Source organism: Bactrocera oleae, chromosome 2, assembly GCF_042242935.1.
Source record: "Bactrocera oleae isolate idBacOlea1 chromosome 2, idBacOlea1, whole genome shotgun sequence".
Taxonomy (NCBI): domain Eukaryota; kingdom Metazoa; phylum Arthropoda; class Insecta; order Diptera; family Tephritidae; genus Bactrocera; species Bactrocera oleae.
The window spans coordinates 1,054,293-1,074,666 of NC_091536.1; the positions used below are offsets into that span (position 1 = coordinate 1,054,293).

The window sequence follows — 20,374 nt, forward strand, 5'->3', positions numbered from 1 at the left end:
TTAGCGAAATGGAGCCATATGAAGAAAGATTTGAAGGTTTTTATGCGATGTCACCACCTCCCCCGCCACCAGGTCATCCATGTTCACGTTCAATCTCCAGTTACCCAGGTCAAATTGCTCTACCCCAACCGTCATCAAATCATAATGCTGATTGTTACACTTATCAAATGCCTCAACAGTGTTATTTAGAAAATATAATGCCTCCACCTTTACCACCGCACAAAACAAAAAAGAAATCAGTATTGAAAAGTCCTTTGGTGGCTATTAAAAACGCTTTTATAAAAACAACGAAGCCTTTAAGGCGCATGAACAGTATGGTTGAACCAGAACGGAGGCCGAAGTCATCGATTAAACGACAGCATTCAATGCTTGAACGTGGTATGCAAAGACCTTATTACCCAGATGAATATCCCACATATCCAGCCGGATTTGAGGATCGATATTATCATGGGCCGCAGAGAAATGGCATGGTTTCCCATAACATGATGCCAAGAGAACAGTATTATACACAACGATACAATGGTCAATACCACCATGACTTAGTAAATAGTACATATCAAAATTTAGAAAGTGAAGACATATACGGAAATATGGGTACGGTTCCTCGAATGCATAGAGGCTCGAGAGAAGAGTTCGCAACTTCTGAGCATGAAGATTTATATGAAAATAGAGCTTTCATAGATTTGGAACGCCGACAAGCTGAGGCAATAGCAGCTCGTAATCCAAATGGCCGGAATATAATACGACGGCATAGTACCACAACTGCCGACCGTATTGGTAGTAAAAGACCAATTATTGATTCTTCCATTGGGTCAGACTATGACCAGGGCGTATACCAAAGTAAAGTGGATGCTTTTAATTCACAAAATCAACGTAGAGCTCCAAATTCAGAAGTTATGGCACGCAGGCATTTTTATAGTTCGACCGTAAAGGAAATGGTAGAGCCAACTTATCAATACCGCAGGGATCTGCCACGTGACATTCGACGAAATCAACCGAACGAATTCAAAAAAGAGATTCAGGAACGAATTAATAAAGAAAAACTAAACAGGGAGCAAGGTTGCAGTCCACATAGTAGTAGTCAATCAGAGCGTGATGACAAATCCGAACGTGAATCAATTTACCAAAGTAGACGAGACATCAAAGATTGTGCTTTCAAAACACGTGCTCAATTAAGAGAGCAAATTTACCAAACTCGTCGCGAAGCGTTGGACAGCATGGCAGAACCAATATATGTTTCAAAAAAAAAGGAGACTGTACGTCCAGAGCCTATCTATGAAACAAAGGAAGAAAGTATTTTGCAATCACGTGAAAACGAGACTGATGAGAAGAAAGAAGAAAATACAGATTGTACGTATTCTGAAGCAAATCAGATGAATGAATTAAGTCGATCAGACCTACAGAAGTCTTTAGATACAGTAATTGAAAATACAGTAATACAATCGACCAATCCTCCAGAAACTAAAGCCCCTCTTGTTCAAAGTGAGGATATAGATGAGGATTTAGATGGCACAGATAACGACGAGACAACATTGTGCCAACTTCCCACCAACGAATTAAAAGAAAGCGATGCAGTAATACAAACATCAAGTAACGAGTCGAGTGAGTTCTTAGACGAAGTATTTGAAACTTTTCCTTTAGTTGTAGAGGGGCCACCAATAAAACCTTTAGATCCACCACAACCTACTAAATGTATAAACACTCGTCCACCACGTGCACCATTTCATATTTCAAATATTTTAAAACGCACTGGACCTCCACCTAACGCTGCTATGGCAGACAGCCGTACATCTTTAGAAACTCAATACACATCACAAGCAAGTTTACCTGTAGGTCCACCAAAAGCAAGTAGTACACCTTATACGAGTAACATGTCGTTACCGATAGCCGGGCCTATACCTACAACTGCTGCGCCTATTCCAACTACATCACCGACAGGTACATTTCCATCCATCCCAGGTGAGCCCACGACCACTCGTGGAATCTTTGATTCGAATGGAGGATCGCTAGTAGACGCTGTTTGGAATGTTTCTCTCCAAATACCACCGGGCGCCATCCCAACTGGCGTGAGACAAGAAATATATTTCACAGTTAGTGATCCAAGGTTGGGAGAAGCCGTTGGTGGACCGCCACTGGATATGGAAAACGGTTTGTTTCATGACATACATACATAAATAAATACAATACTTTTTAGGTGTAATACATAGAAATAACTAAAATTCACTATTCGTTTGCGACACGACCTACTTTATTTATTGCTTCTTGTATAACTATCTCGCACAATTTCGCATTACTACATATTACTGCATGCAATTGGTAATAAATATTTATAGACTTAAACAGCTGTTATATACATATGTGCATGTATATTATACTTATTTAATTATTAACAAATTAACACTAGAAAATTATTAGTAGATACATTTACATTTACACTGACAATTGCAATTAATAATTATAATAAATTTGCGAAAAAATTGAATGTATGTACCATAAACATCATTTCTTTCGTAGGGGGTAAATTATGAATCAGAATAACAATATTTATGATAAACATTTTAATACGTAGTTATTGATTTGAAAAATAAGTTTTATGGAACTAGTTGAAGTCCCCAAGCAAAAATTCCCATCTAATCCATAGCAGCCTTTGCAAAGTTTTCAACATGCATGAATTTGGCACTGTAATTATTGTTGTTTTCCTTTTTCAATACATGCGATACGCCTTTACACCTCTTTATTTCGTTTATACTTACAATATATCTACATATGTATATAAAAGTGATAATATTATGAGTAGTAACATCCATAAAAAACGAAGTACATATGAAAATAACTATATATCTGAATATAGAAAGAAGTAGCACAAAACAATCGAATCGCAAGGAATCTGAACTACTTATATAATTTTAGATCGATCCGAAAGAATATTACAATGCATTTGCTTCAGCCGTTCAGAAGTAATTAAATCTTTTCGCACTGGTTTTGTGGAATGACTTCCAATGCCTATGTTAAGAATGCTTGAGTCATGGACATATCGCCAATAAATGCCATTTCAATTTTAATTTTTGTTTTAGAGAAATAGAGAATTCAGTTTTTATTATCTGTACTAATCAATGTATTTTCGCATAGTGACACGATAACTGCAGATTTCTTATTTCTAATTAAGATTGTGCCATTGGCGTTTGATTTTTCGTGTTAACCATTTAATAAAAACATGTATGTACTTCGTATACCTAAGATGTTGTTATTCGAAAGAATATGTCAAATTTTTGTAGCAATGTAAATAAAGTAAAGTTTTAGTAATACAAACTGTCAAAAATTAAATTGTATGCATGTGTATATCATCAATCTAACTTGCATTTGATATTTATTCGTAGGTGAAACAATGTTGTCTCCCTTAGTAATGTGTGGTCCACAAGGGCTTGAATTTCTAGTGCCAGTAACACTTAACATTCCACACTGTGCGGGTAGAACAGCATCGTTGGGATTGGCGTTGAAAGCGACCGACAGCGAGAAAAACTTACATACGGAGTGGGACAACATCGATTTACCAAGCAACGCAGCTGCTCATACAGTCTCGGTGAAAGTGGATCATTTCTAGAATATCAAATTATATATTTAATTTAAGACGCAAATATCATATTTATTTATAAGAGTCATTATATTAAAATTAATCCACCAATAATAAGTATACGCAAATCCGTAATTACAGAGTTTGTTTGTAAATAACAAAATATTTTTATACATACAATATAATATGCATGTGTTTGCAATATGCAGAAAAGTGCATAAATATGTGTGCCTTTAAATTGGTATTTTAACATATTAATATATGCCTAGATTTCATAAAATATGTTACGGCCCAAAATGTGTATAGTTGCTAAAACGATTTCATTAATATAAGGGCAATAGACAATTTTAAGGTTCTCTTCATAAGCATAATCTACTCGGAAAATATTGTTCATTTGTATTACTCCGTAGATAATGCTAAATACATAGATATGTATGTATATAATATGCCTTCAATCAATATCAATAATATATGCGTATTTACATACGTTTTTAATGGTTAACTTATTTTGAAGATAAATACTAAACATCTTATATCATTTTTTTCATAATAAAATACATTGGCAGGAAATTGAATCCTTTCAAAACCATTTCTATTATCCATAAAAGCTGTGCGAAATTTATATTTATTGCTTTATTTTTTACCAGGAGAAAGTAGGCAGAGAATGTTAATAAGTAGAGACCGCGCAGTTTATTTAACATTCTCTGTTCATTCTCTGTCTCTATTCATTAACATTCTCTGGTAAAACTTTGCTTGAATACAAAGTATGCGTAAAATTATTGCATACTTTTAGGCATATGTATCTTCGTATATCAAGCGGAGCAAATCAATTGAAGAAAGGTGATTCAAAAATAATAACATTTAAGAGAAATTTTTTTAATGGCAAATAAAAATGTGGAATTTAATCAAAATTTTATTAATAAAAATAAATTATTCAATATTCGAAATCATAATATTAGCAACATTATTATTAAGCTATTGCATAGCTTTTATCGTGGGCTTTGAGCGCGGCGACCGAATCAAGAAACTCCGTAACGAAAATAAAAACGCGTAATATTTGTATATCTGTTTACATGTGTATGTAAATATGTACACTAATTAATTCATGCGAAATGTTTATGTATGAGCACATTATATTTCATGTTCATTTCATTGCGAACCATGGAAATATATTTTATTAATTGTAAAATATTTTAAATCGACAAGAACTATGTTGCCATATTTGTCAATTTTTTCTGTGTTTGCGGGTTTGCGGGTTTGCGGGGTTGACACTTTTCCCTTCCAGAATGAACGTCAGAAAGTTGTTAAATTTATGATTTTTAGCTTTTGCCATAGTCACGAAAAGAGGCTTAGGCAAATGCATGTTTGGGGAGTACGCGTAAAATTTGTATATAAAGTGTTTTAAATATACATAAACAAAGTGCATTTATTAGTGAAGAAAGTGATGAAAAAATAGTGAAGGAAAATAAGTGAGTACTCTCTATACATACATTTTATTATTATTACAAATGCAGGCAGAAATTTCGATGATCAAACTCTTAATATCGTTCTTTTTGTTCAAATTTTTTTATTGAATAACCATAAAATGTAGCTATTTGGCACAATTTTATACAAGAATATTATCTAGAATGTTTCCTATTTAAGTAGAAAATCCCTCTCAATTTTTTTAATAAGTTAACCGGTGCAGCATTTACCTTCTTAGTTTTCTTTTGTATAAGAGTTAACGGAGAATTTTATAGTTTTTTATTTAGATGTCTCAAATAGCCATAGGATTGGGGCTAAACAAAAATACTGCATAAAAAATAAATAAATAATTATAATATAATTCTCACGAGGTACTATTAATTACTATTATTTCCACAAATACGCATGTATTAACGGAGACGAACCAATAGACGACCCAAATCATACCTTTTTAAGTGCTGTGGGATGCAGCACGCAGAACATTAGAAAACAAGCTTGGTCAACTAAATACCAAAAATTTAGTAGAAAAATTATAACCAGCGACGAAAACTGGCAGTAAATTGTCTCGTATGTGAAATATGTACTACGCACTGAAAGAAGGACATTGACGCAGACTTCCGGCCCCAGAGAATTCGAGTTAATAGAAGTTTAGGCAAACAGCTTGATGCTATCTTAAAACTCGTAGACATCTCTGGACGCAGGGCGAGTAGAAACTGACTTGCAATAGGTCCATCTTGAAAATAGGATATCAAGCGTGTTAAACTAATTTTAATTATGTATATTTTTCTGTCAAAAATACCCAAGAAATACATAAAAAAATCTTTGTCACTTACAGTCTTTCAGATGTCATACTATGTATTAGAAAGTTTGTCCACATTGTGACGAACACGGACGATTGAACACAATCGAGTCGATGATAAATTGCCAGAACTAATTAGCGAATTCGTAGTTGCCAGAAAGTTATAGAGGCGATGTTTTGTTAAGGATTTACTATATACAGGCTGCCAGATTGTGCAGCAAACACAGTTCTAGTTAGAGTGTTGCCTAGTAAAGAATTGGAGAGAAGCTGTGAATTCGGCTAATGAGTAGTAAAGCGGTAAGCTGTTGGAATTAGAAATAAAAATAAGTGTATAGCCATTAAATTAGGACTTCTATTTAACAATCCAGTGATCGAATTCAAGAGCAAGTTATAGGTAGACGATTTATCTAGAAATCCGTTATAATATTATATATAATATATAATAATGTTGTATAATCGAGCTAGGAGGTAAAATAAATTTCAAATGCTGTTGCGGCTTGTTAAAGAGTAAGAAACAAAAATGCAGTTTGTATATATGCTTCATAGTAATTATTCCTTGATTTATTCGGGCTTTAACTATAACAATGTCAGCAATTAATATGTTTCTTATCATATTATTAGTCCATTATTCTCAGTACCGTCATTTGGTACGTTTACGTACTTAGTGTTTCGATAAATAAACAAACAAAAATAATGCTATGAAACCCTATTATTGAAACAGCTGATCGTTTACAAAATCTATAAAAATATTAGACAGAGGATATATATCACAGATATTTTCGTGTAGTAAAAGTGGAAATTAACATACTGCAGTGGAGCCATGACTTCCCGTAAACGAAGTGGAAGTGGTTCTTCGAAGCGTCCTAAAGAAAAAGTTGTTTACATTTATGAATTATTCTTTCATGGGGAGGATCCAACTACCGAGAGTACAGAATTTTGGAATGAATTTTTCTTATTGCAACCCAACGTAGAATCACTTGAAGCTGAAATAACTAAACTAACATGCGAGCAGTTTATGATAGTTAATAAAAATCTGACTTTAATATTTCAAAATTGCATTGAAATGATGGAAACAGGTCGGCTACAATATAATTTTTTAAAGTTATGTGTATTAAACGAAAAATATATGCCCTATTTTTATTTATCTTTTAGATCATCCGAAGCGACTGTTTAATAGCCTTCAAACGCTCTGTTCCTTATTTTATGCAATTTACAAAAAGTCATCAACAGATTCTTCATTTATTTGTTTAAATGAGATTTTTGGTAACGAACGAATGGATAAAAGTATTCGACAGTTAATGAACAACTGTAACCAAATATTATTAGGTGAGGTAATAATATTTGAAAATTTTACCCTATAAATTTGCTTTCCATTATAGGCGAAGTAGCAGAGGGCGCCCGTTTTATGTGCCTGAAACTACTGCTAATGATTGTGACGGGTACTGACAATGTCAGTCAAAATGTCCTGCTAGAGTATTTGACAACATATAACCTGTTTGATAATTTTGTACGTTTATTGAGTGATCCTACACTACGGGCACAGCATGGCCATGACGTTGTTATTTTGTTGACTGTATTGGTTAATTATAGAAAACATGAAGCGGCTAATCCATATGTGGTTCAGTTATCTATATTGGATGACGAAATGGCTCTAAACGGGTAAAACTTCAACTTTAAAAATAGAGGCAATCATACGAATCAGTGAGGATTGGATGAAGAAATTATAAAAATTCGGTGACCATTGAGTCAATGGCAGGTGTTTTTAAAGATTAAGCATACTTCGTTTTTCAAATATACACTGATTTGTAGCTTTAATGTCGTTTATATACGATCATTTTAATTTTATAACTGATAAATATTTTTTAGGTACGGTCAGATGATATCCCAATCTTTGATTGATTTTTGTCGACAGTACATGCAAAGTTTATCAAATGTTCAATCCTCCTCTTGGTTTTCGTCTTTATCAAACATTGTTGGAAATATGTTTGTGTCAGATGAAGGCTGTGAACGTGTGCAGCAAATCAAAGCAAACAATGGACTTTTACTAGCCTTATACGAAGCGGTTCATCTGAATCGTAATTTTATTACGACTTTAGCACACACACAAGCCGAAACAAGTGCACCGCCATCTCCTAGCAATACCTTAAATTTAGCAGAGCCTGTGCCTGATTTGGCTACTGCTCCTATAATAGACATGACGCAATATCCGACTAACTTGCTAGTTGCAGTTTTTCAATACTGGTATACATATTAAATTGGCTATTAATATATTAATTTTTCACAACTTGATATTTCCATATAAATTACAGCTCTATTGTTATGCAAGATAACAAAAATGAATCCAGCGTCGCCAATCTTAAGCTTTGTTTCCTTATTTTAACTTGCATATCGGAGGATCAGTATGCAAATTCAATGATGCATGACAGCAATCTCACATTTAAAGTAATGTTACATCGTGCTCAAATGCGTCATCGCAAATTAAATGTTGATAGAGTGGGCAAATCTCAACCATTAGCAGCCACCTTACTGGATCTATTGGTTGAATTTATTGTTTCACATTTAATGAAGAAATTCCCAATGGAGTTATATTTACTTTGCGTCGGTGTTATTCATCGAATACTTTGCTACCAAAAACGTTGCAGAGTTCGCTTGAATTATCCATGGAAGGAGTTGTGGTCGGCTTTAATCGGATTACTTCGCTTTCTTGTCAATCAGGAGCAAACACTTGTGAAGAAATGTAATTTATTTTATTTATCAGTTCAGGTAAAATTGTTATTCATTTCAAGTCAAAGGGTTTGTACAAATAATTTATTCCCTTCTCTTAGGTGGTAAACATTTTTAACTTATTTATTACATATGGAGATACTTTCTTGGCAACAACGAATAGCTACGATGAATTGTACTACGAGTTAAATAGAGAAGAGAAAGTTTTTTCAGAAATACACGCAATGGGTAAGTGTGTAAAAAGTATAATTGATTAATAGAATATGCCATCTAATAGGCTAGAACCACTGAACCGATTACTCCCCTTACTGCTACCAATATACATAGCGACTATGAGCAAAGTCAGACTAAAACAAGAAAAAACGTTAAATTCGGCTGCATCGAAGCAGGTGCCTTTCTTATAGCAACTATTTGCATAACTAAATATGAAAACGTAACCAACCAATGGTTTGCATCCAATAGAAAACTGTTTTTCTTCTTCTAGTATTTTCTAGACACGTTGTTCGATATACATAAACAACCTTCAGGTCGATTTAAGGATACTTAATCAAGAAAAAATATTTATTTATGAAGATCCTTAACTTGATTTTGATCGGTCAATTTGAATGTCAGTTATATGTTATATTAGTCCGATATCGACGGTTCCGGTAAACGAGCAGCAAACGAGAAGAAAAGCACATGTGCACAATTTTAGCTCGCCAGGCTGATCAATTATATACATATATACACATAATCATACACATACATATGTCTGAACACATTTAATAGGTTTAGATTTTACAGGACCACTTCGTGGCCTTACGAGCTTTGAAAACATCTCTTAATCAATTCGAATTCGGAGACTGTTGCAGACATACATTCATGCAACGTTTTAATATATTGTACATATTGAAAATTAATGTGAAAGTTTGACATTTATTAATTGCTTATTACTAATGACAATTTCATATATTCTGTATTTTTATTTACGCCAAAGTCTTACGTTATACCACAATGGCAGATTGTGAATATAAAGATGATATTATAAAACTATTGAATGCGTTGGTAAATATTTTGGCTATAGTAAAACATTTCCAAAATAAAATAAAAGAGTGGTTGGCGGAACAGGGTCTCTCTACTCCAACAGAAGACCAAATTCTAGATGTGGTACGTAAGAATTATGATCTCACTCTTAAACTCCAAGATTCGCTTGACCAGTACGAACGATATGCGGAAGCACCACGGCATAGTGCTTTTTTTAAAACAATGGTACGAGATGTGGTCATCGACACTCGCAAACACCTATACGACTATGTGAAAGAGGCAGCATCTATTACACCAGATCAGGATGTAATACTGTCAACAAACTTATCTGTTACAAGCACATAAGTTAAGTAAATATATTTGTATTTATTATATTTGGTTGATTCTGTAATAAGCTTCAATTTTTATAATGCAATATGCCCTGAATAAACAAATGTTATTATGACGTTCTAAAAAATCAACTTACACTTATTTCAAAATGATTTGTGAACCAAAATATTAAATAAAATTGTTTAGTGGGACGGATGTGATTGTGTGCATAGGGTAAGTGCGTTTAATATTGGTTCATAAAAAGTCTTCTTAGTAACGTTTTAAATAATAGTCTGCATATCACCTATGTATTTAGATTGAATACTTTTTGTCTTCCAGATTTACTTAAGATGAGAAATTGCAGGAATTTTTATATGTGTATGTTTCTAATATTTATCTTCTTTATCATTCCTTCAAAAAGCTAGTTAGCAATACCAAAACATGATGAAAATACATTTTTTGTGTTTTAAAATAGCTCTATCCACTGTATGTATTACACCTAACCGGGGTGGAGTTGGGGTTCCTGACAAGGGCCTCAACCGATATTAGGAAAATAATAAGAGTTGTTTCACTATTGAAACCTAGTGGAGCCTTAGCCCGATAACTAAAGTACTAAAGATACTTGAGGCCTTGCTTCTCTTAACCTTCACACACTATCTGAGTCTAGCTAGCCATCACCATGGTTTCCGTAAGGTGCACAGCACTAAGCCTCATAAAACCCATAGCCATAGACCATTCTATGAGCGTTAAACTTGTCAAAAGGTTTGGACATATATTTAAAACCCCCACCAGTAAATTAATTTTGTTATGTTAAAATAACTTCATGTAACGTTTTGATTTAAATTATTAAATAAGTTTGAGATCAATATTTCACACTTTGTAAATATAATAGTAAAAAGAATTTGTTGCATTCTATGCAAATATAACAATAACAAGTAGGGAAGGGCTAAGTTGGGATGTAACCAAACATTTCATACTCATGCAACTTGCCAGGATCGAAGCCGAAGAAATACATACCTTCAGTTGTTGGCAAAACTTTATATTAAGAAATGTAGCGAAAATGTTCAACTTCATTGTTCAAGGAAATGGTGAATGAATTACAATCAAATTTAGTATCATATTAACTTACTTTGCAGGTCAAAGGCTCACTTAGTTTTATTGCTATATTTAACTTCCCGTCAGCGAAAATATCGAGATTCCCTATTTTTTTAAAGAAAAACACACAGAAAATTAAAATTTAGTACGGAATGTTTATTATCAATCGAAAGAACATTCTTTGGCATTTATTTTTTGAAGATTATCTCTTTCAAATGTTGGTCGCGGCTAGGTCTAAGATGGTCCATTCATTAAGTCCAATTTTTGATAACTTTTTCAAGCATTTCGACTGGTAACTGGCGAATGACACGCGTGATGTTTTGCTCCAAGGCCTGAATCAAACCGCGATTCTAGGTCTCAAGATGGGTGATGGAGTTGCGAATAGTACGCTCAGTAGGCCGATTATGTTGACCATAAATGTATTTTATGTCCATACAAGTATGTATGTATGTATGTCTCTCAAACTAGAATTGAATGTATATTTATTAAACAAGAATTTTTTCTTAAACTTGCATACTTTTATATTTTATTTTACGTTTATATATATTTTCTACAGGAGATGTGACCTCTACTCGTACATATTTTGCTTAATTAAATTTTATTATGAATAATTATCTATGACAAAGTGAATTTGTGCAATTTTAATAGCAACCAAACAACACAAATGCTGAAATCAAGCTATTATTTTCATTTAGCTTATATATTCCGGTAAAAACATACACACCTACTTGCAAATATCACAGCCGGCAAGTGAGGCTTAACGAAATTGTTTTTAATGTTCGCCAAGACTGACTATGACTCAAACTAGGTATGTAAATAGCATATACTTTTACACAAATAGATGTTTGTTCTAATTCGCTTAGTAAATATGTACATATATAATAATATATATTATAAGTGTGTATGTGTGTGCATATATAGGGGTATTTATAATAATTAATCTGAATGTACCATTGAAAGCGCGTCGAGAATTGGAACTGAAACTGTAGAGTCAAAGTCTTTAGAATTCAAAAGCATAATTTAATATTTAATAAACAGTAGGTAGATTCTATCAGATTTTGTAATTTAGTCCCTCTTTGTATTCTAAAAAATTTTGCTATGTGGGGTCTTAAATATATATTATATTCGTAGTTTAATATTTGCGAATGTATTTAGCAGTGTATACAACTGTGTTTAAAATAACAGCAGTAACATAAGCACGAATTCAATCAAATAAAGTAATAATGCATTTTTTTTAGTATAGCTTATTATTATTTTATTTGATTTGCTGATATTCAAGCTTGCAAGAAATATGGTGTCTTTAAACAATATCAAACTTTCTTCTTTAAATAAATAAAAAAATTTGTAAATACAAATTTCTGCTCTGAGTAATAACACTGGTAAATACTGTTTTTCCCACACGCACTTTGTTAAGATTTTTGTTTACGTTGGTGTATCCTCATTAACTATATATGTATGTATGTATAATAGTTTTCTTTCAATCACTTCCAGTTTTTTTGTGACGTCTTCATACATATTCATTTCTGACATCATATACCTTTCTTTTTTAAATAAGTTCATTTATACGACTGTATAGCTATTGCATTCTACTAACTTACATCATATATACGTTTGCTACATCATAACAATGCCGGTAAAGTGTTCTAACGACACTGACAGTTTTTGTTATGTGTAAGGAGAATTTAAATCGCAGCGTCGTAATTTCACGACATTAATTGAACAGTGCTATTTGTACTATTTTGGACTTCCTGTGAGGAATCAATATAAATTGGTTCCACATAAATATTGTGTAACGTGTGTGAGACTGCTATCAGGTTGGGCTAAACAAGAACAGACATATTTGTATGCCATTTGCAATACCAATGATTAGGACCGAACCAAAGAATCATGTAAGTGATAGTTATATTTAACTCAAACGAAAGGGAAGTTACCAGCAATTCCAAACATACTATCGAGTATCCAAACTTGTTTTCGGCTAACAGACCCATCCTATATATTGCCGAGGTGCATGTGCCAAAAACCAAAAAAGGTGGATTGGTATATCTGAAAGATAAATTCCACAAACTCAGCGAGGCAAAAATTAAAGAGGGAATTTCTGTAGCTCCAAAAATACGGTAACTGATAATGGATAAGATCATTGAAGAAAAACTAAATGCTCAGGAAAAGCTCGCCTGGAAAGAATTATTAAATGAAATCTATAATGTCATATAAAGCTTTGGGACATTTCCTTAATGGATAAACACTATCAAGGGAAATGAAGCGCAGGAATGCTAGAAGATTATTGTTGAAGACTTACAAAAGACCTTTCAGAAGACAAATATTCACAAACATCGTAAGTATTTTTTCTACATTAAGCAACAATTTCTCTAAATGTAGCTTATGCTAGTTCTTTTTAAGAACATATACATATGTTCTGATGTCACAAGGAAAGCTGACGTGGTTGTTAACCAGTGTAATAGTAGTATTGAGTATTTTACATCAAATAATAAAAAATAAAGCTTCATCGAATGATCGTTGTTGGATAATACAGCTGCGCAACTCCTAGGCAGGAAATCCATCAAACACCTGCCTGACCTTCTCCGTCTCCTTCAGAACAGTTCATTACTGCTTCTTATTCTTTCTGTTTATCTCTCTCTTATTACAGCTTTCTTGCCCTCTACCCAATAATTCGAAATTAAATCCTACCTTCGTACGTAGTTTCGGCGACCCAAATAAAAAATTTCAGTGTCGTCGGCCCACAATATGTTGCGCAATTTTTCGAAATGTTTAGCTATTATCAACTTTTTTCTTATTGTAGACGCAGTAGCACTAAGATTTAACTTATCTTTAATTTTTTTGAGGTATATAATGTGACCACGTTTCCCTTTTTCGGGATTTGGCTTTCATTTTTTTGCATTCGCAATCATTTGATTGATCAAATCTTCTATAAATTTGAAAGATTTCCCTCCCCTTTATAGTCACTAAAGAAATGTTGAATTACCATTGACATTAATTAAAATTTTCGCATTTCAGTCAAATTCTTTCAAATAAAAAAAATAACGGAACTCCATGAATGTGATAACTGTTACAAAAATCAATTTAAATACAGAGTACCAATAACTATGTTCTGGCATAGAAAAAATTAAATGACAAGAATCTTTTAACGTATGTTAATTTTCGTAAGCCACTGCTATTATTTCGAACACAGTTGTATATGTAGAAAGATATACGATGTATTTATACGTATATGATAAGGCAGTCAACATGCTAGACGGCTTCAATTTAAATTCACGAATTAGTTGAATTTGAATCACTTAGAAAGATACAAGTCCATCGATAATTTACTCATTTGGGAATAAAATATTATAATTATCAACATGCGAGTTACTATTGGGATTTTTGTCGGTAAATATATTGAAAACATTGTATTTGTAATAACAAGTTTAAGAAACAAAAATTAATGGAATTTGATGAAAAAAGACAAAACAAAGACAAATGAAAATTATTGATGTTGTAGCAGCAAAGAATTGTGAAAAGTGCTGCTGAATTGAGAATCCTTGACCGGAAAATTCAGGTTCGTACCGGTGACATATATCCAAATCTCGTAGGAATTGGAATGAAATTATCCAGGCACACTGTAACTCTTTTATAAGTGGAACAAATACATAAATAATAAGTAAGGTTGGTATAACCGAACATTTTATGATATATTCTCGCAACTTGTAAGTATCAAAACCGGTGAAATACCTTCAGGGGTTGGTATTAAGGTATGGTAAGGTATTAAGTTATATTGTAGGGCATAGAATCGCTTAGTTTTATTACTATATTTTACTTTGGATCAGCTAAAATTATATTAAAATCAGCCTCAAATTAGATATATTTCACATAAACTCATCCGAAGATGCTAAAGTTAATATAACGAGTACAGGGATATGAGATTTCGACCAAGATCTAGACCAACTCTATTCATATTCAGCGTTAAGCCATTAATATAATTTAATAATTTTTAAGAAAACTTGCCCACTTAAGATGCAAAGTTGAAAATCATTAGACGGGGTATATCGGGACAGAGAAAGGTCTGGGCTTGTTGCATTTACTTTTTGCATTGCTCAGGTATACTCGAGAACATATTTTCAAGCAATTATAAAAATAAAAATTCACACATTGAACGACATATCTGGCAAAAGATTTCTTAAAATAACGAAAATCATAATACTATGTAAGCATATCTATTATACGTTCAGTTAATTTTACCAAGATATATTACATATTGTCCCATATATACAGTACAAAGCCAACCGGATGTTTGAAAATTTTATGTTAGGTATATGGGAGATCGAGGTAGTATTGAACGGATTTTATCTGTTTTTGGCATTACTAAATATTATTAACAGAAAAATATGCTGTCTGAGTTGAACCTGTTGCGCAAAACTTGCAACATTTAAAAAATACTTACACAAAAAATTACACCAAAACCAACAATGCTAGCTAAAACTTCATTGTTAGTTATTTATGTTACATATAATTTTAATATTCTTGTTTTATTATATATGTGGATATTATAGGACATAATAGAAAAAGATTGCGTAAAGTGCCGTTTGACTTTAAAGCTGTTCGCAATTAATAAATTTCTTTTTTTACACGATTCATTCTCTTTTTGTACCTTTCTAATAGAAATCGAAAATTTTTGCTATTTAACTCGTCAGTGAGAGTATTGAAAAGAAATATTTCGTACATTATTACATTTGAAAATGCAATTTTTTAAATGCCCTGTTTTTAGCATTTATGCAATAGCATCAGCCAGCATAAAATCAGCAGTGCAAAGCGTTGCTAGTATTTACTGCATTACCGAATAAACATCACCAATAAACATATGTAAAAGGAGTAAAGCCAACCAGATGCTTGAAAATCCGGATATTAGTTTTATGGGTGCTAGAACAAGTTTCCACTCGATTTGTCATTATTAAAAAAACACGCTTACTCAATTTTATTAAGAAAACTCACATTTTGGCCGATATATGCGGTACAAAGTAAACCGGAAGTTCGAAAATTCTTCCTATTAGATATATGAAAATTAAGGACACTATTGACTCGATTCAAACCATTTTTGACATATCAGGAAATAATCCGAATTTCAATTATATACCTTACACATGGGCCGATAAAAAGTCAGCCATAGGCACTGGGGTCCACATCTTCGGTATCTGCGGGCTTCAACAGTTATGGTCCGATTTTGACAATTTTTAGACTTGAGATGACATACCTTAAAGACACTATTATCAGATGGAATTTTAAGTTGTGTTATATGACAAATAGGTGTGGTTGTAGTCGGATTTCACCCATTTTCGCACTGTATAATATTAATAATAAATGTCAGTATAATATCACCTACTGAATTTGGTTGAAATTGGTGGAATAAGTCCGGAGATATGTGATTTCACCTAAATATGGGCTGATTTATTATATTTGGTTCGGATGGGGCACGTAAAGTGTGAAGAAGGTTAATATTTATATAAATATATATTTTTTTTTTCTTTTAGCACTGTGCCTTGTGACTATTACTTTTGCATCTCCTTCCGGCAAAAAGCAGGCCCCAGCATGTGCACGTGATTGCGACGAAAGTTATACACCACTTTGCGCCAAAGAGAAAAATGGCAGCAAGTTGCTTACATTTGGAAATGAATGCGTATTGTTGCGTTTTAATTGCGAACATCCAAATGGACGTAAGTGACAAATGAATGAAACTTATTTAGTAATTACTTACGCACATATTTTTATTTCAATATTTCTTTTAATTTGCAGAATATAACATAAACAGCAAAGGCGAATGTGGCGGTAATGTTAGCGTGCGCCTCTCCTAAATCATGTCTTCTTATATTGTTTTATTGAAATGTGCAATTAAATTGAAGAAATAAATTTATTTTGATACGTGTATTGCGTAATAATCTTAGTGTTTAAATATAGTTTCACATTCCATCACATATTTCTAACCTCGACATAATTCTATTTCAACTTGCATACGATTTTAGTTTATTAAAGTTCCCAAATTAAAGCTGACTTCCAGTGATTCATACATTTCATGAGAATAAAATTTTCCGCATTTTTATAAGTATTTAAAGCATAACAAAGTCGGAAGATCCAGTTCTGAAAAAAAAAGAAATATTGTAACATAAAGAAGGCAATAACAAGAGCGTATCAACCAATCATCAATAATTTTTTTTATAATTTTAATAAAAATTGGATAAGCAAAACAAAGACCGTTTTTTAATTATCTGAATACAATTTTAGAAAAAAGTCAGTCGTTATCAGGCACGAATTTGATTTATTCGGCGCCGCGATCTGATGGTATGGACGATAAAGGAGGGTTTCCAGATTAAAAAATACGCATATACTCGCCTTAGACTTATACTTCACGAAATATTTCTATATAAAGCTCAGAAATTGTAAAACTATTGTATGCTATTTCAATATGTTTAAAACTTTGTGCACATTTTTCACTTAATATATATTTAATTACACTGTACACATTGAAATACATCCGGCCCAACACCGGGGTGTCCATAGTTCTACCAAGTCGAACTCCTTCGACCATGTTTATGTCTCATTTCTACTCGATTATATTCTACACGGGTAAGTTCAACCCACTTACACTTTTTCACCACGAGTTAAATGGTATACTCGGATAGGTAAGTTAATATTTATGGGTAAAGTTTTCACCCAATTTCATCCATTTTAGGCACAAAGACTGTTATTAAAAAAACACGCTTTCTAATTTTTATTGAGATAAGTCACGTATTCGCTGATATATGCTGTTTAAAGTCACCCCGAAGTTCAAAAATTTTTTTATTAGGTATATGGGGGCTAAGGGAAGTATTGACCCGATTATACCCATTTTTGACGTACAGACATAATATTATCAGGAAACGATATATATCTCATATATTGACCGACATTTTCGGTAAAAAGTCAACAATATGTATTGGGGTCCGCAATTTAACATATTGGTTTTCGATTAATGGCAATACAAACAGTCTTACGGCGCCCAGAAACATGTGTATCAAGATTCATCCAGATATCTCAATTTTTACTCAAGTTACAGCTTGCACAGACAGACAGACTGTCACCCGGATTTCAACTCGTCTTATCATTCTGATCATGTAGAAAACATTTCCAAAGTAACTCTGAGGAATGGTGCCGAGTTAACAGTCCTTAGCCGGATGAAATTCCGGGTCCGTTTCGCTTACTTAGACCCCACTGTCGAGCGAATGGTCATCCTGATCATTTATATATATGTATATAACCCTATATCTAACTCGATAAGTTTTGGACGATACAAACAACCGTAAGGTGAACAAAACTAGTATACTTTGTAGCAACATGTTGCAAGAGTATAATAAGTGTACTAAAATATGCAGCTACTGTTTGTTAATATTAAAAACATTTCGAAATTAAGTCTCGCGTGGCAGCCCTCAGATTAAGTCTATTCAGAATTCACCTCGAGTAGAATACTTGCCGTTTATGCTTATAGGCTTTACTCGAGTAAAATAAACCCGAGTAAAAGAGGAAGAATACACATGGTAATATTTAAACTTTTAATTATTTATTTTAATGTTACTCACCTGATAAACTCAGAGCTCACATTATTTATGATCTTCCATTTAACACCCGTAAACTACAACTAATTCATTAACAATATTTTGATTAAATGTTTAATCCTTCTTTTGTTGTTTTATTTTATAATCAGCAAGTGCTGCCCTTATTGCGTCCTCAGCAAGCATGGAACAATGCAGTTTTACTGGGGGAAGACATAACTCTTTAGCAATGTCGGTATTCTTTAATTTTCCGGCTTCATCAATAGTTTTGCCTTTTACCCACTCTGTTGCTAAAGAACTACTAGCAATTGCTGAACCACAACCAAAGGTTTTAAATTTTGCGTCGATTATTTTACCATTTTCATCAACTTTGATTTGAAGCTTCATGACATCGCCGCATGCTGGCGCACCAACTAAACCCGTTCCTACCCTTTGATCTTTCTTGTCAAGTGAACCTACATTTCTTGGGTTCTCATAATGTTCCACTACCTGAAATATATATATATATATTTTTTTAATATTGTAATCGCAATGAAATTTGAAATATAACATACAATATAATAACCTAAAATATAATTGCAACACATATTTCATTGTTATGAAAGAGCTTAATATAATAGATACTTACGTTTTCATGATAAAAAACTGCAGGGACACTTTGAATGCGTGTCAACCTAGCTTGGAGCAATTTAGATGCGCGTGTTAAAGACATTACTTGGATATCTTAATAAAAATAAAATCTGTTTATGCGATATAGATTGTGAAATTCTACGCCTTTAATATTTTGCTATGCAAATGAAAACAAGAATATTTTGACAATCAAAATCATCGCGTTGCCAACTTCTTGGACAGAGCTCTCAATAGTGTTGCCAAGTCAAAAGTAAACGAAACATCAGTTGAAACTGCAAAACGCAATTGTTATACCAGAGAATGTTAATGAACGAGTATCCGTAGCATTGTCAGCAGACGTTATTCGTTAAGAGAGCTATTTTCTTCATAATAATTTTTAAAACATATAAACATATATAAACAAATGTTAACTATTATGACTAATAGACGGTGTAATAATAGTTTTGTGTCGATAATATCAGTCAATAAAAAGTATACTTTTGGAGAGTCTAAAATTGGGGTTTTAGTTGTTGTTGTTGCAACGGTTACCTAGTCCCCACTTGGGTGATAAGTTAGAGTTTGGTTGTCGTCGAGGTCATCTAACGGGAGGCCCAGTTTTGATGGGGTCGGACCATAGGGAAAGGGTTGTTCGAAGAGTTGGGTTCGTTGGACATGCAAAGAGGTGGTTAGTGTCATGCGGAGACTCATTACACGCAGGACATATATTTGGAATGTCGGGGTCTATTCTGGATAGGTAGGAGTTTAACCTGCTATAATATCCAGAACGAAGTTGCGCGAGGGTCACGTCTGCTATGGGTGGTGGTTTGACTCCTAGTACGCCATTCACTGAGAGGGAGTAGGTGAAGGTGTTGGCTCCACTGTGAATGGCGGTCAGTTATTGTCTAAAGTTCGTTGCCTACGAAAACACTCCAGCAGAAACTGCTTGGAGAGGATCTCGTTTTGTTTCCCAATCGGAAGCATACGGGCCTCACTATGCAGGTGTTCTATTGGGGACATCAAGAGGCCTCCCGTGATAATGTAACGCTTAAAATTTTTGGGTTGTTACTGTCGGAATTTTAGTGATATCGACTGAAATGTCTAAGTGCAGTCTGTGCTCCTTCGTCCAGTTTGTAAAAATGGTCGCTGTGAATTTAGGGGGAGTGTCAGACTCCTGTCAGAGAAGAAGGAACAAACATCGGAGAGATAGCT

General features: G+C 33.3%; 4 protein-coding genes and 1 long non-coding RNA gene across 14 annotated transcripts in view; 3 read left to right on the forward strand and 2 right to left on the reverse strand.

The window, feature by feature from the left end:
* pyd (zonula occludens-like protein polychaetoid) overlaps positions 1-4,059 on the forward strand; it is a 47,538-nt gene extending 43,479 nt beyond the window's left edge. For 7 of the 10 annotated variants that reach the window (XM_036373609.2, XM_014242043.3, XM_014242038.3 and 4 more), the window contains 2 exons: positions 5-2,148; positions 3,378-4,059. In XM_036373609.2, coding sequence (XP_036229502.2) covers positions 5-2,148; positions 3,378-3,601 — 2,368 coding nt within the window. In that variant the 3' untranslated portion in view covers positions 3,602-4,059. Of the gene's footprint in view, positions 1-4; positions 2,149-3,377 lie in introns of those variants that run through there. The other 3 variants (XR_004978795.2, XM_014242076.3, XR_004978796.2) reach the window with 2 other exon arrangements.
* Positions 4,060-6,550: 2,491 nt separating this feature from the next.
* On the forward strand, positions 6,551-10,042 carry LOC106623815 (armadillo-like helical domain-containing protein 3). Its single transcript, XM_014243437.3, has 7 exons — positions 6,551-6,910; positions 6,987-7,160; positions 7,214-7,493; positions 7,701-8,075; positions 8,144-8,597; positions 8,660-8,786; positions 9,535-10,042. The coding sequence occupies exons 1-7, from the start codon at positions 6,655-6,657 to the stop codon at positions 9,924-9,926; spliced, it is 2,058 nt and encodes a 685-aa protein (XP_014098912.2). The 5' UTR covers positions 6,551-6,654; the 3' UTR covers positions 9,927-10,042.
* A 1,078-nt stretch (positions 10,043-11,120) lies between these two features.
* On the reverse strand, positions 11,121-11,702 carry LOC138855947 (uncharacterized). The gene is made up of 2 exons (XR_011395082.1): positions 11,503-11,702; positions 11,121-11,449 (listed from the first exon to the last, which is right to left on the reverse strand). It is a non-coding gene; the product is annotated as an uncharacterized lncRNA (long non-coding RNA).
* A 2,506-nt stretch (positions 11,703-14,208) lies between these two features.
* Positions 14,209-16,909, forward strand: LOC106623632 (uncharacterized). The gene is made up of 3 exons (XM_014243222.3): positions 14,209-14,369; positions 16,505-16,687; positions 16,767-16,909. The coding sequence occupies exons 1-3, from the start codon at positions 14,342-14,344 to the stop codon at positions 16,823-16,825; spliced, it is 270 nt and encodes an 89-aa protein (XP_014098697.1). The 5' UTR covers positions 14,209-14,341; the 3' UTR covers positions 16,826-16,909.
* Positions 16,863-19,379, reverse strand: IscU (Iron-sulfur cluster assembly enzyme). Its single transcript, XM_014243211.3, has 3 exons — positions 19,185-19,379; positions 18,584-19,045; positions 16,863-17,108 (listed from the first exon to the last, which is right to left on the reverse strand). Exons 1-2 carry the CDS (start codon positions 19,266-19,268, stop codon positions 18,674-18,676), a joined length of 456 nt encoding a protein of 151 aa, XP_014098686.1. The 5' UTR covers positions 19,269-19,379; the 3' UTR covers positions 16,863-17,108; positions 18,584-18,673.
* Between the last annotated feature and the right edge of the window lie 995 nt (positions 19,380-20,374).

Bases quoted from the DNA above. Each gene is read 5' to 3' on its own strand.
- LOC106623815 (XM_014243437.3), top strand. From the start codon at position 6,655: ATGACTTCCCGTAAACGAAGTGGAAGTGGTTCTTCGAAGCGTCCTAAA. The intron at 6,911-6,986 runs GTCGGCTACAAT...TTTATCTTTTAG, and splicing joins CATTGAAATGATGGAAACAG to ATCATCCGAAGCGACTGTTT. The intron at 7,494-7,700 runs GTAAAACTTCAA...AATATTTTTTAG, and splicing joins GACGAAATGGCTCTAAACGG to GTACGGTCAGATGATATCCC.
- LOC106623632 (XM_014243222.3), top strand. From the start codon at position 14,342: ATGCGAGTTACTATTGGGATTTTTGTCG. The intron at 14,370-16,504 runs GTAAATATATTG...TTTTTCTTTTAG, and splicing joins TACTATTGGGATTTTTGTCG to CACTGTGCCTTGTGACTATT. The intron at 16,688-16,766 runs GTAAGTGACAAA...TTTAATTTGCAG, and splicing joins TTGCGAACATCCAAATGGAC to AATATAACATAAACAGCAAA.
- IscU (XM_014243211.3), bottom strand. From the start codon at position 19,268: ATGTCTTTAACACGCGCATCTAAATTGCTCCAAGCTAGGTTGACACGC. The intron at 19,046-19,184 runs GTAAGTATCTAT...TATATATTTCAG, and splicing joins CAGTTTTTTATCATGAAAAC to GTAGTGGAACATTATGAGAA.